General features: G+C 53.5%; 1 protein-coding gene and 1 non-coding gene across 2 annotated transcripts; one reads left to right on the plus strand and one right to left on the minus strand.

Moving 5' to 3' along the window:
* Nucleotides 1–2,712: 2,712 nt before the first annotated feature.
* LOC114235138 (U2 spliceosomal RNA) lies at nt 2,713–2,903 on the minus strand. Its single transcript, XR_003621321.2, has one exon. It is a non-coding gene; the product is annotated as a U2 spliceosomal RNA (small nuclear RNA).
* A 1,533-nt stretch (nt 2,904–4,436) lies between these two features.
* On the plus strand, nt 4,437–18,726 carry SH3BP5L (SH3 binding domain protein 5 like). Its single transcript, XM_028160465.2, has 7 exons — nt 4,437–4,589; nt 4,815–5,399; nt 11,319–11,381; nt 11,514–11,642; nt 13,536–13,697; nt 16,367–16,540; nt 16,868–18,726. Exons 2-7 carry the CDS (start codon nt 5,217–5,219, stop codon nt 17,315–17,317), a joined length of 1,161 nt encoding a protein of 386 aa, XP_028016266.2. The 5' UTR covers nt 4,437–4,589; nt 4,815–5,216; the 3' UTR covers nt 17,318–18,726.
* The last annotated feature ends 1,703 nt before the right edge of the window (nt 18,727–20,429 follow it).

A 20,429-nucleotide genomic window follows, 5' to 3' on the forward strand; every position in this document is an offset into this window, starting at 1 on the left:
AAAAGGTAGTTTCTATGCTAATTTGAAAGAATATTTGCACCCTAATGTTAATTGAAGCATTATTTACAATAGCCAAGATCTGGAAGCAGCCCAAGTGTCCATCAGCAGATGAAAGGATAAAAAAGCTGTGGTACATTTACACAATGGAACACTACTCAGCCATAAAAAAGGAAACCTTACCCTTTGTGAGAGCATTATACTGGAGAGCATTATGCTAAGTGAAATAAGCCAGTCAGAGAAAGACAAGTACCATATGATGTCACTCACATGTGGAATCTAATGAACAAACTGAATAGGAAGCAAAATAGAGACAGGCTCATAGATAGAGAGCAGGCTGGCTGCTAAGGTGGGGTGGGGGTGTTACAGATAATGAAAAGCTAGGAAAGTTCCTAAGCAAGTGGAACAGGGAAACTGAAACTAGAAAATTAAACAAAGCCAAACAGTTTACAACTAGTTTGCAGCAGGACCTTATCTTGAGAGCAAAGGCTTAAAACCTCTCCTCACTAACTAAAGAGTGCAGGAAAGCAGAGGGAAGGGAAGGAGGAGGAATCTTAATGCCCCTTCTAGCTAACCAGAGAATGCATAGCATAAATCACCCTGAACTGCTAAGGCAGCAGTTGGGAAGGAGGAATGAAAAAAGTGCAGTTTTTTCATCTCACTGTTTAAACTGGGAGGCCAACAGTTTTGGGGCTTGTCAAGATAAAATTGCTAGGCCTGGCTGGTGTGGTTCAGTGGTTGAGCGTCAACCTATGAACTAGGAGGTCACGGTTCAATTCCTGGGTTGCGGCTCGATCCCCAGTGGAGGGCATGAAGGAGGCAGCCAATCAATGATTCTCTCCTCATTGATGTTTCTATCTCTCCCTTTCCTCTCTGAAATCAATAAAAACATATTTAAAAAAAAACCCTGTAATATTGATATTTAGAAAAAAAAGATAAAATCACCTGGTACTTCTCATAAATTCTAGGAAAGCCATAACAAAATAAAATGAGAGACCTTAAGAGTTAATCTGTCCCAACATATCCAGCAGAGGAATTTTAAAACATATAGACAGAAAGTATAAAATACTGAATCCCCACCAGACCATGCTTTTCAGGCTAGCTGAGAAGCCATCTGCACTCTACACCAGTTGTAGTTTAAATAGATTTGTTTGCCTTGCTTCTTTTTAAAAAATATATCTTGACTGCCCTGACGGGTTTTGCTCAGAAGGGTCCCAGGTTCGATTCCCATTAAGGGCATGTACCTCAGTTGCAGGCTCAATCCCCAGCCCAGTTTGGAGTGCATGTGGGAGGCAACCAATCGATGTGTCTCTCTCACATTGATGTTTCTTTCTCTCTGTCTCTCCACCTCTCTTCCACTCTCTCTAAAAAATAAATGGAAAAATATATCCAGGTGAGGATTAACAACAAAATAAAATGAAATAGTAATATATATATATTTATTTACTGATTTGAGAGAGGAAAGGAGAGGGTGAGAAAAACATCTCGGTGAGAGCAAAACATCAATCACCTGCTGCCCACAAGCATCCCAACCAGGGATCAAAACCATAACCTGGGTATGTGCTCTGACTAGGAATCAAACCAGCAAACTTACGGTGCAGGGGACGATGCTCACCTGACAGAGCCACACCGGCCAGGCTTGCCTTGCTTCTTTAATAAATTTACTTGCTTTACTTTTTAATAAATTGGCTTTACTACAAAGCAATCATCCCAAGTCACTCATTTGAATTCCTTCCTGTGAGATTGAAAGAACCGAGGAGGAAACAGCCCTCTCCCTTCAACTCAGGGGGGTGTCCTGTGACAACTTTTTTGGTGTTTCTGGGGTGCCTGTAACAAAGGGATTGAACAAAAAAGAGAAAAAACTCATGGACACAAACATCACTATGGTGATTGTTGGGAGGGAGGCGGTGGTGGAGGATATGGGGGGGGGGGTAAATTGTGATGGACAAATCTGACTTGGGGTGGTGAACACACAAAAGTGTACTAGTACAGATGATGTGCTGTAGAATTGTGCACCTGAAACTGAATTTTTGTTAACCAGTATCACTTACCTCAATAAATTCAATAAAAGGAAAAAAGTTTCTAATAGTAGAAAAAAATAAAAACCAAAATGAAAGAAATTTGGGTGAAGAAATTACAAAATAAAAATTTATGAGAATATTTTATTTCACTGAGAAATAGTTGACTCTGATACCACCTAGTAATTAATGGCATTACTAACATCTGTATATGGCTTTCATATTTTTATATTTCATTCATTAGCTTAGTCAACAGGGGTGGGTTGGTTATTTGTGCCAGGGACTGGAAGAGGGTAAACGTGGTGGGGAGATCGTGTAGACCTGTGCTGTCCGTTTGTCACTAGCTCCATGTGGATATTCAAACCACAATTAAAATTTTAGTTCTACAGTTCCACTAGCTACATTTTATCTTATTTATTATTATTATTACTAGAGGCCCGGTGCACGAATTCGTGCACACGTGGGGTCCCTCGGCCTGGCTGGCAATCAGGGCCGATTGGGGCCAGCAGGCCCGGGGGAGGGACTGCTGGAGGTTGGCCGGCCATGGGAGGTTGGCTGTGGGAGCACTGACCACCAGGGGGCAGCTCCTGCATTGACAGTCTGCCCCCCTGGTGGTCAGTGCGCATCATAGCAACTGGTCGACCAGTCATCAGTCTACTGGTCCTAACGTCATTTAGGCTTTTATGTATATAGATTATTTTGATGCACCGTTCCTAGAGTTACTGCAATACCAGGCCAATGTGTGGAGTGGACAGAGCAAGCTCCTATTCCATCTCCTAACTCCAAAAATCCATTTAGTATATCGTCCTCGGATAGAGGACGTATCAGATATTAAACTGATAAGAACAGATACTAAACTTGATCTTAGTCAAAAGGCCGAGAAGCGATTACTAGCTACATTTTAAGTTCTCAATAGTGCAGATACTGAGATTCCCATCATTGCTGAAAGTTCTATTGAACAGTTGATTCAGGAGACATTTTAAAATTTTTTATTGATTGATTGATTTTAGAGAGAGGAAGGAAGAGAGGAACATCAATTTTGTTGTTTCACTTCTTTGTGGGCTGGCTTTCACTTCTTTGGTTGATTCTTCTTTTTATTATTGATTTTTTATAGAAAGGAAGGGAGAGGTCTTGAGAGTTAAACATGGATGAGAGAGAAACATCGATCAGCTGCCTCCTGCACACCCCCAAGGTACATGCCCTTGACCGTACTCGAACCTGGGACCCTTGAGTCCGCAGGTGGACGCTCTATCCACTGAGCCAAACCAGCTAGGGCTGGTTGATTCTTGTATGTGCCCTGACCGGAGATTGAACCCACAACCTTGTTGTATTGGGGCGGATTCGGGCCTGGGTACACAGAAGGTGGGTAAAATGCAATCATCACAGTTTTACAAAATTAAAGGACAAACAAACTGATTCCCATATGTACCTTACATGGTTGTTGTACAGCACCTCAATAATAAAAAGGAACGTGACAGAAGACTGAAGCATTTATTATGCAGCAGGTCTGTTCACTGAGACACTCAGGGTCCCGCTAACCCACTGCAGCGAGCAACGTCACTACCTGGAATTTTAAAAATAAAATTTCTAATTTTGTGGAAGAAAACCTGTTTGCAATCCCTTTTAAAGGATCGTCTGGCACTGCTGGTGAAAACAACTTTTTCCCGTGGCGTGAAGAGGTGAGGGAGGAGGGAAGGGCCTGGCAGCAAGCTCCTCCTCGCGGCGGGCTCCGGAGCGCCGAGCGCCCGGGGAATCTCGGGTTAGCGCTCGCAGGGGTCCGCTTCCCGGGGCGCCCGAAGGAGAGATGTACCCCTCGGAGCCGTTGGTCGGACACGCAGGGCACCGCTGACTTCACCGCAGTGAGCACAAACACTTGTGGAAAACGACAGCCCAGCTCAACGGCTACGTCCGCCAGAGGCCGGACGCCAGTGCCCACCCAGCCAGCCAGCCGCGCCGAGAGCCCACCAGCCCACTTCCGGCGCGCTTCCAACTTCCTGGGCGAGGCCGGAAGTGGCTTCCCGGCGCTCAGTTCCACAGGGCCGTAAAGCAAGATGGCAGCGCTCGCTCCGACGTGGTTGGCCAGTCTTCATCCTATTTGTAGCACTTCTCTACCTACCAGGACCCCTCTGTTTCCATCTTCTGTCCTCGTTTCTCTCAGTAAAGCTCGCCCATATTTCAGTCTCATTCATCTGTGGCAGAGTACTGGCCGAAGGCAACGTGAGCTGACCTGTGCGCTTTGGGCGCCATTTTGTACGGAAACTGCTGGCCGGTTGGGCGGGGCGAGCGGCGGGGAACCCAGTCTAGGCCGCTGGCAGGAGATCGTGGGAGGGAGGGAGGGCGGGCTGGGGGGTGGCTGAGGGCGTTGCTATCCGCATGTATTTCCGCTTCCTCTCGGCCCCGTCCTATTAGGTTGGACCGGCTTGTTGTGGGGAGGGCGGGGGGAAGGTTGTTTGGAGCTTCGCGCACGGGAGGGTAAACTGAGGCCGAGCTGTGCGTGGGAGACCTTTGCGCCCGACTGTGCCGGAGGTCTGGGGACGGTCTCGGAGTGTTCGCAGGCTGGAGGAAGACGAGAAGGTGGGGCGGGGCTGGGAGTTGCGAGGTGAATCGCGGGGGTGAGCCCGGGGGTCGCCGGGGGGCGGGCAAGAGCGGCTGAGACGCGGAGGGGTCGGACCTCGGGTCCTGGAGGGCTGAGAAGTTGAGGGGGCCGGTCGTAGCTCGGGGCTGTGGGAGGACGAGAGTGGGGCCTTGCGGCCGGCGTTCTGGTGTTGAGCATGTCCTTGGCCTTTGTTTCCCTTGCAGCTCCCCAGAGACTTAGCCGCAGCGTCCGTTCGGGCCCAGCCGTCTGTCCCCAGCTGCCACCCCAGCCTGGTGGCGCCTGCCTCCGTCCTCCCGAATGCTGTGCTTCCTCGCAGGCCTCGGCCCAGGATCCAGGCCCCCTCTGCTCCCTGCCCCGGAGCAGCAGCTCCCCGTGGCTGGGAGGGAAGAACTTTTGTGCAGCCAAGGCTATAGCTGCAGGAACCCCACTGACGACTGGAGTCTCGGCCTCCGACCCAGTGCGAGTCCTTCCTGTGTCCCCTTTACCAGCCTTTGAGAAGAGAGACCCTTCTTGCCACCCAGAGCCCAGGAAGCCTCAAGCTGGGGCCCTGGTCCCAGCATGTCAGCCCTCTCTTGTGTATAGGGCTGTGCCCTCTCCCTGTCAGGATGGCTGAGCTCAGGCAGGTTCCGGGGGGGCGGGAGACCCCTCAGGGGGAGCTGCGGCCAGAGGTGGTGGAGGATGAAGTCCCTCGGAGCCCAGTCGCAGAGGAGCCCCGCGGAGATGGAAGTAATAGCAGTGAGGCCAAGTTGTTTCCCGGGGAGGAGGAAGAGCTGGATCCTAGAATACAGGTGAGAGGACCGATGGGGGGAGTCAGGAGCGCCAGCTTTCCTGAAGAGCTGGCAGGTGAGGGCACGGGGGCAGGAAAGGAGAGCAAGCTTGTCAACAAACCATTGCCACGAACTGAGAAGTGCTGAAGGATTAGCTTGTGACGGGAGTGCCAAGAAAGGCCACCGAATGCCTGGGGTGGTTGCTGAAGCCTCATTGAAGAAGGGGAGGGACATGTAGGAGGCACACTTCCGGTCAGTGCAGAGCAGAATTGTTCTTTCCAGATAAGCAGCAGGGCTGTGAGCTCAGAGTTGGTGTGGCGGGGACGTGAGAGGAGGTGACTGAGATCGAGGCACTCTCACCTTCTCATCAGTGCCTCCCAGGGATGTTCACGTCTGTAAACGGTGAGACCTTTCATGTGTTACGAAGGTGGCATCCGGTTTAGGCCTCTGAGGACGTCTGATACGTGTTGGTCGTGGGCAGTCCTCAGTGACACAGGTGCCCAGCTCTAAGGATGCTGTGGCTATCGAGTGTGTAGGAGAGCCCATTTGTCACCATGGAGCACGTACAGGCTGGTTGGTCGGTGGCCGCTCTTCGTGAAGGAGGCCTGCAGCAGTGGGTGAGGACCGAGGAGGGCAGGCGCCGGGTGGAGGAGATGCTTGGTGGTCGGAGGCCGGATTGCAGTGACTCCAGGCAGCGGCTGGGAAGGACTAGCTGGGGAAGCTGCTTGGGCAGGTGAGAGTCAGCACGTTTCTGTGTTTGAGGCCGAGTCTGCCCTTCAGTTCATAGCATCTTCAGGATTCTGGTGTGCAGGTGACTCACACCTGTGTGGGTGAGCAACACACCCCTGGCTTGCTTCCTGGGCTTCTCTGTCAACAGTGGATCACTTTGGTGTGTCCACAGGAAATCGCTGCTGGCCCTAGAAGCCTTCCTGCCCTCTTGGCGGGGTTCCTTGGTGGTGTCCCTGCTCACAGTGAGGCAGTGGTGTGTCAGAGACATTCCTGCTGTGTCACGGGGATTGCATTGAAATCAGCTCAATTTCTTCGGTTAATATTAGATTTGTCTTCCACTGAGGAAACAAGTTGTCATGAAAAGCATTTCGGACTGAGGTGCAAGCAACCTTCTGACTGATGATTTGTGATTTTCATGCAACTTATGTAACCTCTGCAAGCCTCAGTTTCTTTATCTGTAAAGTGAGGGGTGTTCCCCCTGATTTGCATGACTCCTTCCTGCACTGGTCTGTCAGAGTCCTAGGAATCTTTTCTTTCACAAATTCTTTAGTCTGTCTGTTGGTGAGTTTGCAGGTAGTGCTTTGGGAAAGACGTCCCTGTGCACGTTGGGGGAGGAAGGCCGCGTGACGTGCTGCAGCGTTCCTGGCCCTGCTTCCGAAGAGAATCCGGCAGTTCCTTCCTGCAGTCCCTCCCCTCCTGTATTGCCCAGTGCCCACGCAGCCACTCCCAAGCTTCACTGTCCATTCACAGCCTGCTTAAATCATTATAATGAAGGAAAAATTGAAGATACAGTTCCTCAGGTGCTATTGGCAGTGCAGAACTAGGACATTCTGTCATGGGCAGTGCCATTGGACGGGCTCTGTGATGGTTTGAGGACACTGGGCACGTGTGATATCCCCTGGCCTCGGTGGGCCCACCGTGACTCGCCAGAGTAGGAGTTGGTTGTGGGTTATGTAGGAAGGAAACGTCTCCTTGCACAGGTGGCACTGAGCCGGGCCAGTATCCTGGCCTCAGTGGGGATTCAGCCCTTGTCTGTGGGAGGGACACCCTGCTTGGAGCAGGCAGCTGGCACTCAGCCCTTCGGACTTTGGGCTCTTCTGTGTGCAGATGAGAGTGGGGCGTGCGCCTTTCCGGGTCCCTTTAGTGTTGACAGTGCACAGTCTGTTCTCCTTAGAGTGTGTCTCAGCGTTGTAAGTGGATTGTTAGTACATTCAGCGGGTCTTTACCCACAGATCCATCAGAACCTACCAGGGAGCTGTAAGAGCCGTCATCGGAGCTGTGTGCAGACATGTGCATCCTCCTGGCCTGCGTGGGTGGGAAGTGGTTCTAACGTGTCCCCTGGGCCAGGGATATTCGAAGATAGACAGGGACCTTGTTCAGGTGTTTTCTGGATCTTTGGGTGAGGCTCTTTGTGATGTAGGGACTGGGGTTTCTTGGCAGGCAGGCAGCATGCCCATCCCCTCCCCCCCTCCCCCCCTGTCTGGTGGGATCGCCTGGAAGTTGGATGGAAGCCAGCTTCAGGCCTACAGGAAGTATGCTGTTCTCCTGGGCAGGCCACTGTCCATATCCGTGTCTTGACCTCAGCGTAGTTCTCTGAGGCCTCCAAACTGGTCCTCCGGGCCTGGGTCTCCTCCCTTGTGACTTTCTCCGCCTCTGTGTTGGGCACATCTTTCCTGGGGCGAGTGGATACATTCACTCAGACCCTCGGGTGACTTTGCAGCCTCTGCCTCTTGCTCTGAAATGTTGGTTTGGCTCGCAGACAGCTTTAATTCCCTCATTTCTGAGACCTGGGCCTGCATCACCCTGGCCCCGCCCGTTGATCGTGGCTTGGTGTTTTAATAGCCGGCACAGGCAGACGGGCGTGTTGGTCAGGCCTCTGCCACAGTGGCCTGGCATCCTGGGAATGCACTCTGTGTCCAGGAAGGTCACCCTCCCTTCTGGCTGCAGGCTCACTGATGGGCAGTGTTCGCTGACTCAGACCTCATTTTCCTGGAGTTCTGTGTCAGCAGCTATCAGGAGTCCCCAGTGGGGCAGGCCACATGGACAGTGTTGCCAGCTGCCCCAACTGCTCAGTGTTCCTCAGCTTCCATTCAGCCTGGCTGCCCCCACCCCCTTGCCCACCCTGCCCTCCAGCCTGTTAGAAAGAGCTTTGTGACTGAGGGGCAGGCCTCATTCAACAGAAGACTTAATTGCTGGAGCTGCTGTGCTGATGCAAATTCCTGCCTTTCGCCAGTAGCCAAACCCTGCATGTCCCTTCTCCAGTGGCGGATGACTTCCGTAGAACCCTCTACTCTGATGACCTTGTCTGGCTGGGAACACTGTGGGCTGTGGAACCGAGTGGGAGGCAGTCTGGATCTTGGGTTGCCCACAGGAGCAATGCAGGGTGGCCTGCACCCACCTTCTCTCCTTCCCCAAAATCAATACTTGTTGTTCTCCTGAGGCCTGTCCTTTGCCCACCAGGGCAGTGGTTTTCTTTTCTTTTTCTTTTTAAAATATATTTTATTGATTTTTCACAGAGAGGAAGAGAGAGGAATAGAGAGTTAGAAACATCGATCAGCTGCCTCCTGCACACCCCACACTGGGGATGTGCCCGCAACAAAGGTACATGCCCTTGACCGGAATCGAACCTGGGACCCTTGAGTCCGAAGGCCGACGCTCTATCCACTGAGCCAAACCGGTTTCGGCAGGGCAGTGGTTTTCTAAGGTGGTGGTGGTCCTGTCTTCTCTGAGGCTCCCATCCAGGCACATCCTTAGTGTGGAGGGTGGTCACAGTAGCAGGACAGCAGATCAAAGGGTGGGTCCAGGATGCAGCCCCAACTCTGTCATTTATGGCCAGATGCACACCTCATTGTTTCCTTTTTTTTTTCTTTTCTTTTTGTTAATCCTCACCTGAGTATATTTTCTTTCCCATTGATTTTTAGAGAGAGTGGAAGCGGGGAGAGAGAGAGAGACAGAGAGAGAGATGTGAGAGAGCCACATTGATTGGTTGCCTCCTGCACATGCCCCAACTGCCCTGACCAGGGGCCGGGAATGGAACCTGCAACCCAGTTATGTGCCCTTGACCGGGAATTGAACCTGTGACCCTTCGGTACAGGGGCCAAGGTTCAAACCACTGAGCAACACCGGCCAGGGCCCCACCTCATTGTTCTTGACTATCAAGAGAATGGGCTGAGAAAGGGAGGATGCCAGCAAGGCTGCTGGGAAGGCCGGCACCTCTTGTCTCAGAGTCTGAAGCCATCGTGGGCTGAGTCACACACAGGAGCTGGGCCCATGGGAGAGGTGGCCTCTCATCCAGCAGGAATTATTACCTCTTCTGAGGTGAAGTCCTTGTTGGGAAGGCCGTGAAACAGAACTGTGTGCTTCCTTCGGCCTCCCTGGGGTCCCTGAGTTGGCTGCCAATGGTTCCAGACTGTTGTCTTATGGACACTGGGTTGTGTGACTAACCAGGTGGCCCAGGTGCACCAGTTTCTAGACCCACACCGCCCAGCACGGGAGCCAAGTGCTACTGGCCAGGCTAAGATGTGCCCTGAGGATCGAATGAATGTGAATATTTCACAGGCATCGTCTAAAAAAAGTATAAAAGTGTTGTAAATACTTTATGTTGATAACATAATTGAAATTAAAATTTCTTGGGCATGTAGGGTTAAGGGAAAAGTTACAATTTCATCTGTTCAGTTTTGCTTTTTTTAAAACGTGGCTACTAGAAAATGTGAGACACACATTGTGTTTCTGTTGGGCAGCTTTGTTCAGTCCAGTTCAGAGTCAAGTTTGAGGCCCTCGTGGAGGCAGGGAAAGTGTGCTTTAATATCTTTGTTCTTGGTTCTGTTGTGTCTTCCTTTACTGTAATTACGACATGTAACTTGGTTTCCTGGATTCTTACTTGCAGACTCGAATCTCAGGGCTTGAGGAGGTGTATAGAAATAAAAGGGCTAAGGGGGATCATACACTGGACTGTCGAAAGGGCTGAAAGAGGCGAGTGCAAGGCGGCAGTGGCAGTGTGCCTCCTGGCCACGTTAGGCCATGTCTGGGCCTGGGCAGCAGGCAGACAGGTGAGTCCAATTGGCTGCTGCAGGGCTCCTGGAGTGAGTCCCTTAGCCGAGTCCAGGCGTCTTCCGGGGCACTGCTGCTCCTCAGGAGTGTCCTTGACTTGTTGTGCTCCAGGAACTTGACCAAGAAAGGGCAGGGGCGGAAACTGGAGGCCAGCACTCCTCCCTGCTCTCTCTCCCAGGTGGTCCTGGGTCCAGTGAGGCTCAAGCCAGTGTGTCTGGTGACTTCTCCCTGCGGCTCTTCCTTTCTCCCACAGGATCTACTGCGTGGGGACTTGGGGTCACTGTCACTCTACTCCTGTGTTCTCGTGGCCTCTTGAACCCTGTGTTCTTCCCTCCTCTGGCCTCATTTGTCCATCAGGCCCTCATAATTCTGCAGCCTGCATTTCCCTGGACCTGTCCTTCCCTCCCCAGCCGGAATACTGCAGGCTGCCTCCACCATTGTCTGCCTGGGCTCTCCACTCGTTTCTCACATGGCTCAGGCCTTCCCAAGCCACAGCCAGGTAGTGCCAGGCTCTGTGCCCTGACCTCCCCCCTGCCCTGACCTCACTGGCTTCTCATCTGAGCATTGCCTCCTGGGCACCTGCCTGTCACTGGTGCTTTCTGTGCATCAATCAAGGCCCAATCTGGGGGCAGGTGTTCAGGGCATCCTGCCCAGCCTTGTGCTGCCCAGGTAGGTGACTCTGCTGCCCCACCCCTCCCATGACTCCTCACCATGAGGGTCTGTTGCTTACTTGCTGGGCCATAAGCTGCCACCTTTCTGAGCCCTGAATTGTTGGGTCTCATGCGCTAAGCTGGGATAAGTGCAGTAAATGTGCTGAGTGAGTGGCTCAGGGAGGAGGAGACTCCTGGCTGGGGTTTGAGGAGGAGCTGGTACGGTCTGAGGGAGAGCGCCCAGGCTGCTGCCCCTTCCCTGTGTGCGTGAGTGTTCCTCTCCAAACCTTGAGCTCCTTACCTTTAAAGTGGGGGCTTTACTCCCTGACACAGGTAAGTTTGAGATAATAGTGGATTGTGGATTAGGTCTCTGACAAGGAGGAGCAGTACCTCCCTGCACTTCTTCCCTTCCCTGGTTTGGTGGGCTCTCGTCTCTGCAGGCACTCCCTGCCCACCCAGCCCACGGAGGCTCCTTCTTTCCCCTGTCTAACTCTGCCCCTGTCCGCGGCAGGAGGAGCTGGAGCACCTGAACCAGGCCAGCGAGGAGATCAACCAGGTGGAGCTACAGCTGGACGTGAGTATCCTGCCCCGGGTGTCTCCATGTGTCCCCTATTCAGCACAGTGGCAGGGGAAGGGGCGACACAGGAAACAAGAGGGACTGGGACCCACAATTATTCGTCTGCCCACATATCTGTCCCTTTGCCAGGAGGCCAGAACCACCTATCGGAGGATCCTGCAGGAGTCGGCGAGGAAGCTTAACACTCAGGGCTCCCACTTGGGGAGCTGCATCGAGAAGGCCCGGCCCTACTATGAGGCTCGGCGGCAGGCTAAGGAGGTACAGCCCCCTAACCTTCGATCTGGGAGGGCCATGCACCGATCCTGGCCCAGGATTCTTCCTCTGTGTGTGGTGGGAGACAGATCACCTTTTCTCTTACTTCTCTTCCTCTTGGTTCATGCCTCTCTTTTTTGCTTACCCTCCACTTTTTTACCCTTCTTCCTCCCTTTTCTTTACGCAGATACACTGAGTGGCCAGATTATTATGATCTCTGAACGCATAATAATCTGGCCACTCAGTATATATATATTAGAGGCCCGGTGCATGAATTCGTGCATAGGTGGTGTCCGGCCAGCCTGGCCAGGGGGAGGGGACATGGGCAGTTGGCCGGCCTGCCTGCTGGTCGAACTCCTAGTTGAGGGGACAATTTGCATATTAGCCTTTTATTATATAGGATATACACTGAGTGGCCAGATTATTATGCGTTCAGAGATCATAATAATCTGGCCACTCAGCGTAATGTGGGTTCATTATTAGAAAACTATAATTGTAACAGTAAAACAAGAAAAAGATAAAACAAAAATTGCCCTAAATCCTACCGTGCACACTTGATTTGTTTTGGTCAAGTATGGTGAGATGGCAGAGACCATGGCAATTCCCAAGAGGCAGGGCATGGCATGCAGGGTTACATGAGAAGTACCTGGGTTGGTCAGGATGCTGAAGGCAGGAGAAGAAAACTTGGCCCACGGCCTTTCTACTGTTTTTGTGGTAAGGAATGAGGCAGGGTAGGCAGGGTAGGCTAAACTTGGGGTGGTAGGATGGTTTGAGTAACGGGAGGGCTCTGTGCTCTGTGGTGGGACCTAGTTGTCTGGTACTTGGTCCTGGGTAACTTAGGGCAGAGGCAATATTGGCTGGTGTGGTGGAGTCAGATAAAGGAGGTGGTGGGTGTTGGATTGGCTGGTTTGCATGTGAAACGTGTGCTCACAAGGGAGTTTGCTATCTCAGGAATTAACTAGCTTTGGGAGGGCCAGTAAGGATCCCGGGATGTCAAAGCATCATAAAATATAGGCAATAAAAAGCGTGGTTAATACAGTACAGATAACCCATTAAATTTTTTGTATACATTGTGCCAAATGTATTATACAATACTAGAGGCCTGGTGCATGAATTCGTGCACAAGTGGGTCCCTCTGCCTGGCTGGTAACCAGGACCGATCTGGGCAGTCTTTCCCAGTCCTGATCAGGGTCGATTGGGCCAGCCGACCAAGGGGGGCGGGGGGAGGACCGTGGGAGGTTGTTTGCCCCCTGATGGTCAGTGTGCATCATAGTAATGGTTGCTTAGGCTTTTTTATATCTAGATATGCTGTTTTTATTTCTTCATTTTACTTATATTATGACATAGTTCCATGTCAATAAATATACATCCATGCCATCATTTTTAAGGGCTGCTGAATATTTCCTTATATGAGACATACTATGTTTACTTAACAGTTCCTTGGAACTGAAAACTTAGGTTTGTTTCCAGTGTTTTGTTTGGTCAGCATGGCTGTGATGACTGTTTCCGAGCATTTGTCAGATTATTTCCTTCACCTTCCCTGCTGGACTGGAGTTGATGTGATGGTCTTGGGTGTGCTTTCTTTCTGTGAGACTTGATCCACGTCGCTAACTCCCTTGCAACTACCAAGGGGCGGACTTCTCTTTGTTCTCTGTAGGGCAGAAGGCTAGCGGGCTCTGAAACTGCGGGGTTGGTCTCAGCTCACCCTCCACGGGCAGCATCACGCTTTCCCATCTTCTCTCAGGCCATAGCCTTACAAAATACGCTTTGTAGAAGGTTGCTTTCTTGGTCGGCATTTATCCTTAGCGCAGTGTGAGCAGTGAGGCATTGCAGTGGGCTGTCCTCTTGTCCTCACCCAGGATATAGCTCCACAGTGGACTGATGGCCTTCTCCCCCCAGGCCCAGCAGGAGACGCAGAAGGCAGCCTTACGATACGAGCGGGCTGTGAGCATGCACAATGCTGCCCGGGAGATGGTGTTTGTGGCCGAGCAGGGTGTCATGGCTGACAAGAACCGGCTGGACCCTACATGGCAGGAGATGCTCAACCACGCCACCTGCAAGGTGAGCCAGGCGGTTCCAGCAGGTCCCCTCCCTCGGTTCCCATGCTTTCTTTGCTGTCTCTTTATCCCATCACCCTCCTCACCCCTTTCTCTTTTCCACTCCAGCCTTCCCTCAGCTGTAACTGTTTCAGACAAACCCGTTCCTTGCCCTGCCCTGTTTGGCCTCCAGTGCTTTTTATATCCATCTCCTCTGGATGCAGATTGTTTGGCTCTTTGCCTCCAGGTTTGGCACTAACCCAAACAGTTCATCCCTGCTGGATGCTCTCGATTCAATGCCCACATTTTGTTTTTTTTTTGTTTTTTTTGTTTTTTTAAATTTCTTTATTGATTAAGGTGTCACACATCTGTCCCCATCCCCCCACTCCCATCCCCCCCTCCCCACGCATGCCCCAACCCCCTGTTGAACTTAATCGTTGGATAGGCTCATATGCATGCACACAAGTCCCCTGGTTGAACTCTCCCCCTCCCCCCACCCTCCCCTATCCTCCCTCTGAGGCCCGATAGTCCGATCGATGCCTCCTTGCTTCTGGTTCTGTTCTTGTTCCTCAGTCTATGTTGTTCGTCATCTCCCCTAGATGAGCAAGATCATATGTCACTAGATATATACTTATGAGAACCGAATGTGAGACGGGCAACAATAGTTATGCTGACAGGCAGATGGATCAGTCTGTAGTGAGCCTCTCCCTGGACCAACAGTTCTATTGAGACCCAACTTCAATGTCCACCAGTTCCTTATGTGCACATGTCAGCACTGACCCCTCAGCTCTGGACGGTGGACAAACGGTGGCAACGGAGGTCCGACTCCCTCTGGTTTGGTCTCGGCCGGACCCAGGGGCACGGCTTCACCCGGACTAAGGGGCACGTGGCCTCACCCGGATCCAGGGACACATGGTCTCATCTGGACCCAGGGACGCTTGGGCTCTCCCAGACCCAGGGGCACGTGGCCTCACCCGGATCTAGGGACACATGGTCTCATCTGGACCCAGGGACGCTTGGGCTCTCCCAGACCCAGGGGCACGTGGCCTCACCCGGGCCCAGGTGCACGAGGCCCCACCCGGATCCAGGGACACATGGTCTCACCCGGACCCAGGGACGCTTGGGCTCTCCCAGACCCAGGGGTACGTGGCCTCACCCGGGCCTAGGTGTACGAGGCCTCACCCGGATCCAGGGACACATGGTCTCACCCGGACCCAGGGACGCTTGGGCTCTCCTAGACCCAGGGGCACGTGGCCTCACCCGGGCCTAGGTGCACAAGGCCTCACCCTGATCCAGGGACACATGGTCTCGCCCGGACCCAGGGGTGCGTGGCCTTTCTCAGACCCAGGGGCACGTGGCCTCACCTGGACCTAGGTGCACGAGGCCTCACCCGGGTCCAGGGACACATGGTCTCACCCGGACCCAGGTGCGCTTGGCCTCCCCCAGACCCAGGGGCACGTGGCCTCACCCGGGCCTAGGTGCATGAGGCCTCACCTGGATCTAGGGACACATGGTCTCGCCCGGACCCAGGGACGCTTGGAACGCCCACATTTTGTTATGTTTAGCTGTGACCCCTTCTGCTTTCAGACTATTCTCTCTTTCTTGCTTTTAAGCTCCGCCACTGTACTTTGATATTTAAAACAGAATTTGTGTATCATTTCCAAGCTACTTGAAGGGGACTGAGGAGCGGGAGGTCCCCTGGCATCAGCCACCTTCACCGTGTAGAGCAGTGTCTAATCCACTCAGGCTACTATAACAAAGAACATACACTGGGGCCTAAACAGCATAAGTTTCTCCCAGCTCCGGAGTTTGGGAAGTCCAGCATCAAGGCACAGGCAGATTTGGTGTTTGTGAGGCCCCTTCCAGGTTCTAGTCTGCCCTCTTTTCACTGTCCTCACACGGTGGAAGGGGCGAGGACGCTCTCCAGAGCCCTTTTGTAAGGGCACTAATCCCACCATGACCTACTCACCTCACAGGGCTGCCTCCCAAACCTTCAACGTAGTGGTTAGGATTTCAGCCTGTGAACTTTGGGGGGACACAGACATTTAGTCTAGAGCAGCCAGTGTGAGCTCCTGAGGGGTGGTCATGCCTCAGGTCCTTTGAGGACTCCTCAGTGCAGGCCACCGCCTTGCACAGCAGGAGCTCCTACAGGAGAGAGTGGCACTGCGGAGGGCTTGTTGAGCTGTGAGTGGCAGGGCATGACCGGCTCCAGTGTGCACCTGCCCAGTGTGTGGCAAGGTTGACCCCTGGTCTTGGTGCACAAGCTGGCAGGAGCCTTTGCCTCCTCCCTGTTGGGGTGTGAGAATGTAGAGAACCCAGGGAAGAGCTTGGCTGCCCCCACTGGGGCTCCTCTGGTCCCCCAGCTCCCACCCCCAGCACTGAGGGCTCCCTAAGGACGATGACTGTAGAAGATGTGCCCAGGCAGACATTCCTGGCAGGCTCACAAGTTGTCCATAGGGCCCGGCACCCTCCCAGCAGCAGCAAACCCGAGTGGCAGCGGTGCAGGCAACAATAGGCAGGTGCAAGGACCCACTGTTCTCCTTTGTGTCTCAGGAAACCCATGCTCTCTCCAGGCTCCTCAGACGGTGGGTTTCCCCCAGGGTAACATTTGGAGTGGCAGCCTGGGGTGAATGGCAGGGGTAGGAGCATGTCCCCCAGCTTAGTGATGTCTGTCTTCTGCGCTACCTGGGCCAGGTGAACGAGGCAGAGGAGGAACGGCTTCGTGGCGAGCGGGAGCACCAACGGGTAACGCGGCTGTGCCAGCAGGCTGAAGCTCGGGTGCAGGCCCTGCAGAAGACCCTCCGGCGGGCCATTGGCAAGAGCCGCCCCTACTTTGAGCTCAAGGCCCAGTTCAGCCAGATCCTGGAGGTAGCTACGGGGAGGGGGATAGGTGGGAGAGGGCGGGCATGGCAAGTGAGAGCAGGGAGACAGTGTGTGATCAACTAGGTGTGGGACAGGGGGTGGCCCCTGTGCTCAGAATGACCTCAAGGAAGTGGGAGGTGGAGTTGGGGGTGGGTGCTGGCAGGGATTGGAGTTGTAGGGAGATAAACAAGAAAAAGTGAGAATCAGGAGAGGAGGAGCATCGGGTGGGTTTGGGGCAGGGTGGGGCTGCCCAGTGGGACCTAAGGGGACTGGGAGCTCCCAGCTGTGGAGAGTTGCCAACTGGGTTAGCCACTCTGTCCCTTCCTCCCTCAGGAGCACAAGGCCAAGGTGACAGAGCTGGAGCAGCAGGTTGCTCAGGCCAAGACTCGCTACTCAGTGGCCCTGCGCAACCTGGAGCAGATCAGTGAGCAGATTCACGCGCGCCGCAGGGGCCTGCCCCCTCACCCGCCTGGCCCTCGGCGCTCCTCCCCTGTGGGCGCTGAGGCCAGGCCCCAGGAGGAGGAGGAGGACGGAGACAGTGGGATCATTGAGGGGGCCGAGGGCGAGGCCCCAGAAGAGGGCTGCAGCCTGGGGCTTGGTCCTGCCCCTGATGCGGACACGGTAAGCCTGCTGAGCCTGCGCACAGTGGCCTCAGACCTGCAGAAGTGTGACTCCGTGGAACACCTGCGAGGCCTCTCGGACCATGCCAGTCTAGACGGCCAGGAGATGGGCACCTGGAGCGGGGGCCGTGGGGGCCGCCACCAACGCAGCATCAGTCTGTAGCCTGGCTTAGGGGTCTGGTGTGGCCCTTACCCTGCTCCCCATTCAGGGCGGGGGCTTCAAGCTCCGTCCTGGGGTCCTTGCTTCCCCTGGAGAGGTCGGGTTGGCTGTGTCTGATTCTGTCCTTTGTCATTCTCCCTTCCCACCCGCCCCACCGCCCCAGTGTTACAGGTGACAGCTCTCTTTGCCTTACTCCCTCAGAAGGCTTACCTCCGGCTCTCACGGTCCATTCTCTTTGCTGGCCTCTTTCTAACTTCTTTCCTTCTGCCTGGCTTTTCCCTCAGGGAACTTGGTCTAGGAAGCACAGGGACCCCTTAACAGAAGGTGGATGTGGACCTGAATCTAGCATCTCGGTCCCCCCAGCCTCAGTGAGTGGACAGGTGTTCCTCCCATCTCCCCTTCTCAGGAGGGGCCAGAGGGATGTGAAGGAGCCCTCCTGGCAGCTGGCGCCATGCTCTGTGCCAGCCTGCCTGTGTGTAACCTGTAAGATGTCCTGTGGGGCTGTGTTCCTCTGGAAGACACATCCCTGTCCCTTCAGCACTCCCTCATGACCTAAGCCACATTGCTCTGGGTGCCCCAGAGCAGGACTCGAGGGTGCTGGTGTCAGGAAAGGTGAAACCCACCCTGCTGTCAGCATAGGGGACATTACCACCTCCACACAGGCTCCCACGTACATGGCGTTTTCCCCAGAAGAGTTGGGCCCTTAACATTGCCAAGGTGCTAGTGAGTCTCTAAAGGGTCCATGTTGGGAGTAGAGATGTTATGAGGTCCTGATGCTGAGGCCCTTGCCATCCCTGTTGCGGAGTGAGGTTTACTTTTTAGAGGATTTTGAGCTGGATCTCAGCCTGTTCCTGCAGGATGGAGTTGGGGAATTTGGTGCTCTTTCCCCAACAATGCCATACCTACTCCAGGGTCCCTTGGGGAATGCTGAAGTGTGGCTGCCCTTGATGTGGGGAGGGGACTCACCCTCCACAGGAGCAGCTTTAGGTGTTTAGTGGTGCTGCCAAGCTGTGTGTGTGCGTGGCGGGGGGAAGGTGGGGAAGCCTCACCAGGTCGGGGTGCCTTGGGAAGACTGGTCCTTCCTGTCCCACCCTAGGAGGGCTGAGAGCTGGACTGGGTAGCAGGGCTGTACCTAGGCCTGTGCGCTCTTGCCATGGACTGGGAGCAGTGGGCCCTCACATGGACGTGTGTCCCTGTTCTGGGGTTGCGGTAAGATGGTCACAATGAGAACCTCTGGGTTTGAGGTGGCCATGGGTGAAGGGAGGAAAGGGAAGATGTGGCCATGTGTGTGTGCATGTGCTGGTGTGCGTGGGGGGGAAGGATCTGCCCTGATTTTATTTAAATAAAATAGTTTATGTAACAGTAATGTTTACTACCCCTGTGTGGAAGGAGAAGGGGGGTGTCGAGCAGGATGATGGGGGCCTCTTTCGATGGGGTGGTCAGGGAAGGCCCCTGGGAGGTGAAGAAGAGTTGGATCCGAGATTAAACCAGGCCAAGAGAGGAGGGAAGGCTTATAGCAACATGGCTGGGTAAGTGCACAGGGCGGTTCCCCGTCCCACCTGCTGGTGTGGCCAGGTTTGTAGGGTGGAGTGACTTGCCAGCTACTTTGGGGTGGTCCATATGAGTGCCACTCCTGGATTGGAGTGAGCATGAAGGAAGGGCTGCAGGATTTAGCAAATATGCAGGTTGCCCAATTAGACTTGGATTTCAGATAGTGAGTGCTTTTTGCCCCAATGTTTAGTTCGTAACTTAGTTATTTGTGGTCTACCTGAAATTAAAAGTTTAACACAAGAGGAGACTCCCAAATCAAGGTTTGACTTGTGGGCCGGGCCCTCCTGTGGACCCTAGCCTGTGAAACATGTGGCATCAGGTGGAGAAGGGCTGAGGACTTCAGGAGCATGATATACACAAAGGCTTTGGACTGAGCCCAATCAGGGATGCACCTGTGTTTACATCCAGGTGAAGAGTGGGGTCAGCCAAAGGGATGAAGAAGGTACTGCTGGGAGGGTCGGAGACCCTGGAAAGCTGGTGAGAAATGAGGTCTCAACACTCTTAAGGGGCTGGGCAAAGGCCAGGAGTTGGAGGGACAGCAGTGACTGGTGACCTCAGGTGGGACATCAGGAGCCACTGTCACTAGTGCCCTTTGACAGGAAGTCTCGTCTCCTGGTGTGAAGGAGCCCAGGAAAGGGCTGGCTGGGCCCACCCAGTTCCTTGCAAAATCACCTGTCACATAAGGTAGGAGTGAGGAGAGGCCAGGAGGGTTAGAGCTGACGAGGCTTCCTCCAGGGAATAAAACGGCCACAGTGAAAGCACCCCCAGCCTGATCCCGACAACAGTGGCCAGCACCACCGGGCATGTCCTGTGCCAGGCGTACGCATTGACCCACTTTACTCCCACGATGGGGGGTAGCACCACAGCTGCCCTTTTACAGATGAGACAACGGGTACAGTGGAAGCGCCCCGTCTGCTCCAGCTTCAGAGGAGAAAATGGAGGAAGTTGGATTCTTTTTTTTTTTTCCCAATCCTCACACGAGGCTGTGTTTTTATTGATTTGAGAGAGAGGAAAGGAGAGAGAAACATCGAATTGAGAGAGAAACATAAATTGGTTGCCTCCTGTATGTGCTCTGACCAGAGAGCGAACCTGCAACCCAGGTACTAGTATGTGCTCTGACCAGGAATTGAACCTGTAACCCTTTGGTTTAAGGGACGATGCTCCAACCAACTGAGCCACCTGTCCAGGGTGGCAGCTGGATTCTTAAGAGTCCAAACTCACAGGAACCAGAAGTGACCGTAGAGGCAGTGGGTGTAATCACCTCTCAGGAAGTTACATGAAGTATCAGCATGGTCAAAGGGAATTTTGTTAAAAATTTTGTTGTGAGCAAGAGATGGCCAGGTTGTGGGGAATGTGGGGTCTCGGCCCCCCCATTCCTGTACCATGTCACACGAAACTGAGTGGTAGCAGTGCTGCTGAACCGTGTCCTCAAGTGAGCAGCTGGGCCTCAGTCTCCCAGCGCCCAGCACACACCCGGTGCCTAATGGGCGCTCAGTGGCCGTGCTTTTTTGCTTCCTACACGCCCCCAGTCTGATGTACACCGGATCACTCGGTTAGGGGTTGG

This window comes from Eptesicus fuscus, chromosome 6 (genome assembly GCF_027574615.1).
Source record: "Eptesicus fuscus isolate TK198812 chromosome 6, DD_ASM_mEF_20220401, whole genome shotgun sequence".
Taxonomy (NCBI): Eukaryota; Metazoa; Chordata; class Mammalia; order Chiroptera; family Vespertilionidae; genus Eptesicus; species Eptesicus fuscus.

Bases quoted from the DNA above. Each gene is read 5' to 3' on its own strand.
- SH3BP5L (XM_028160465.2), top strand. From the start codon at position 5,217: ATGGCTGAGCTCAGGCAGGTTCCGGGGGGGCGGGAGACCCCTCAGGGG. The intron at 11,643-13,535 runs GTACAGCCCCCT...TTCTCCCCCCAG, and splicing joins CTCGGCGGCAGGCTAAGGAG to GCCCAGCAGGAGACGCAGAA. The intron at 16,541-16,867 runs GTAGCTACGGGG...TTCCTCCCTCAG, and splicing joins AGTTCAGCCAGATCCTGGAG to GAGCACAAGGCCAAGGTGAC.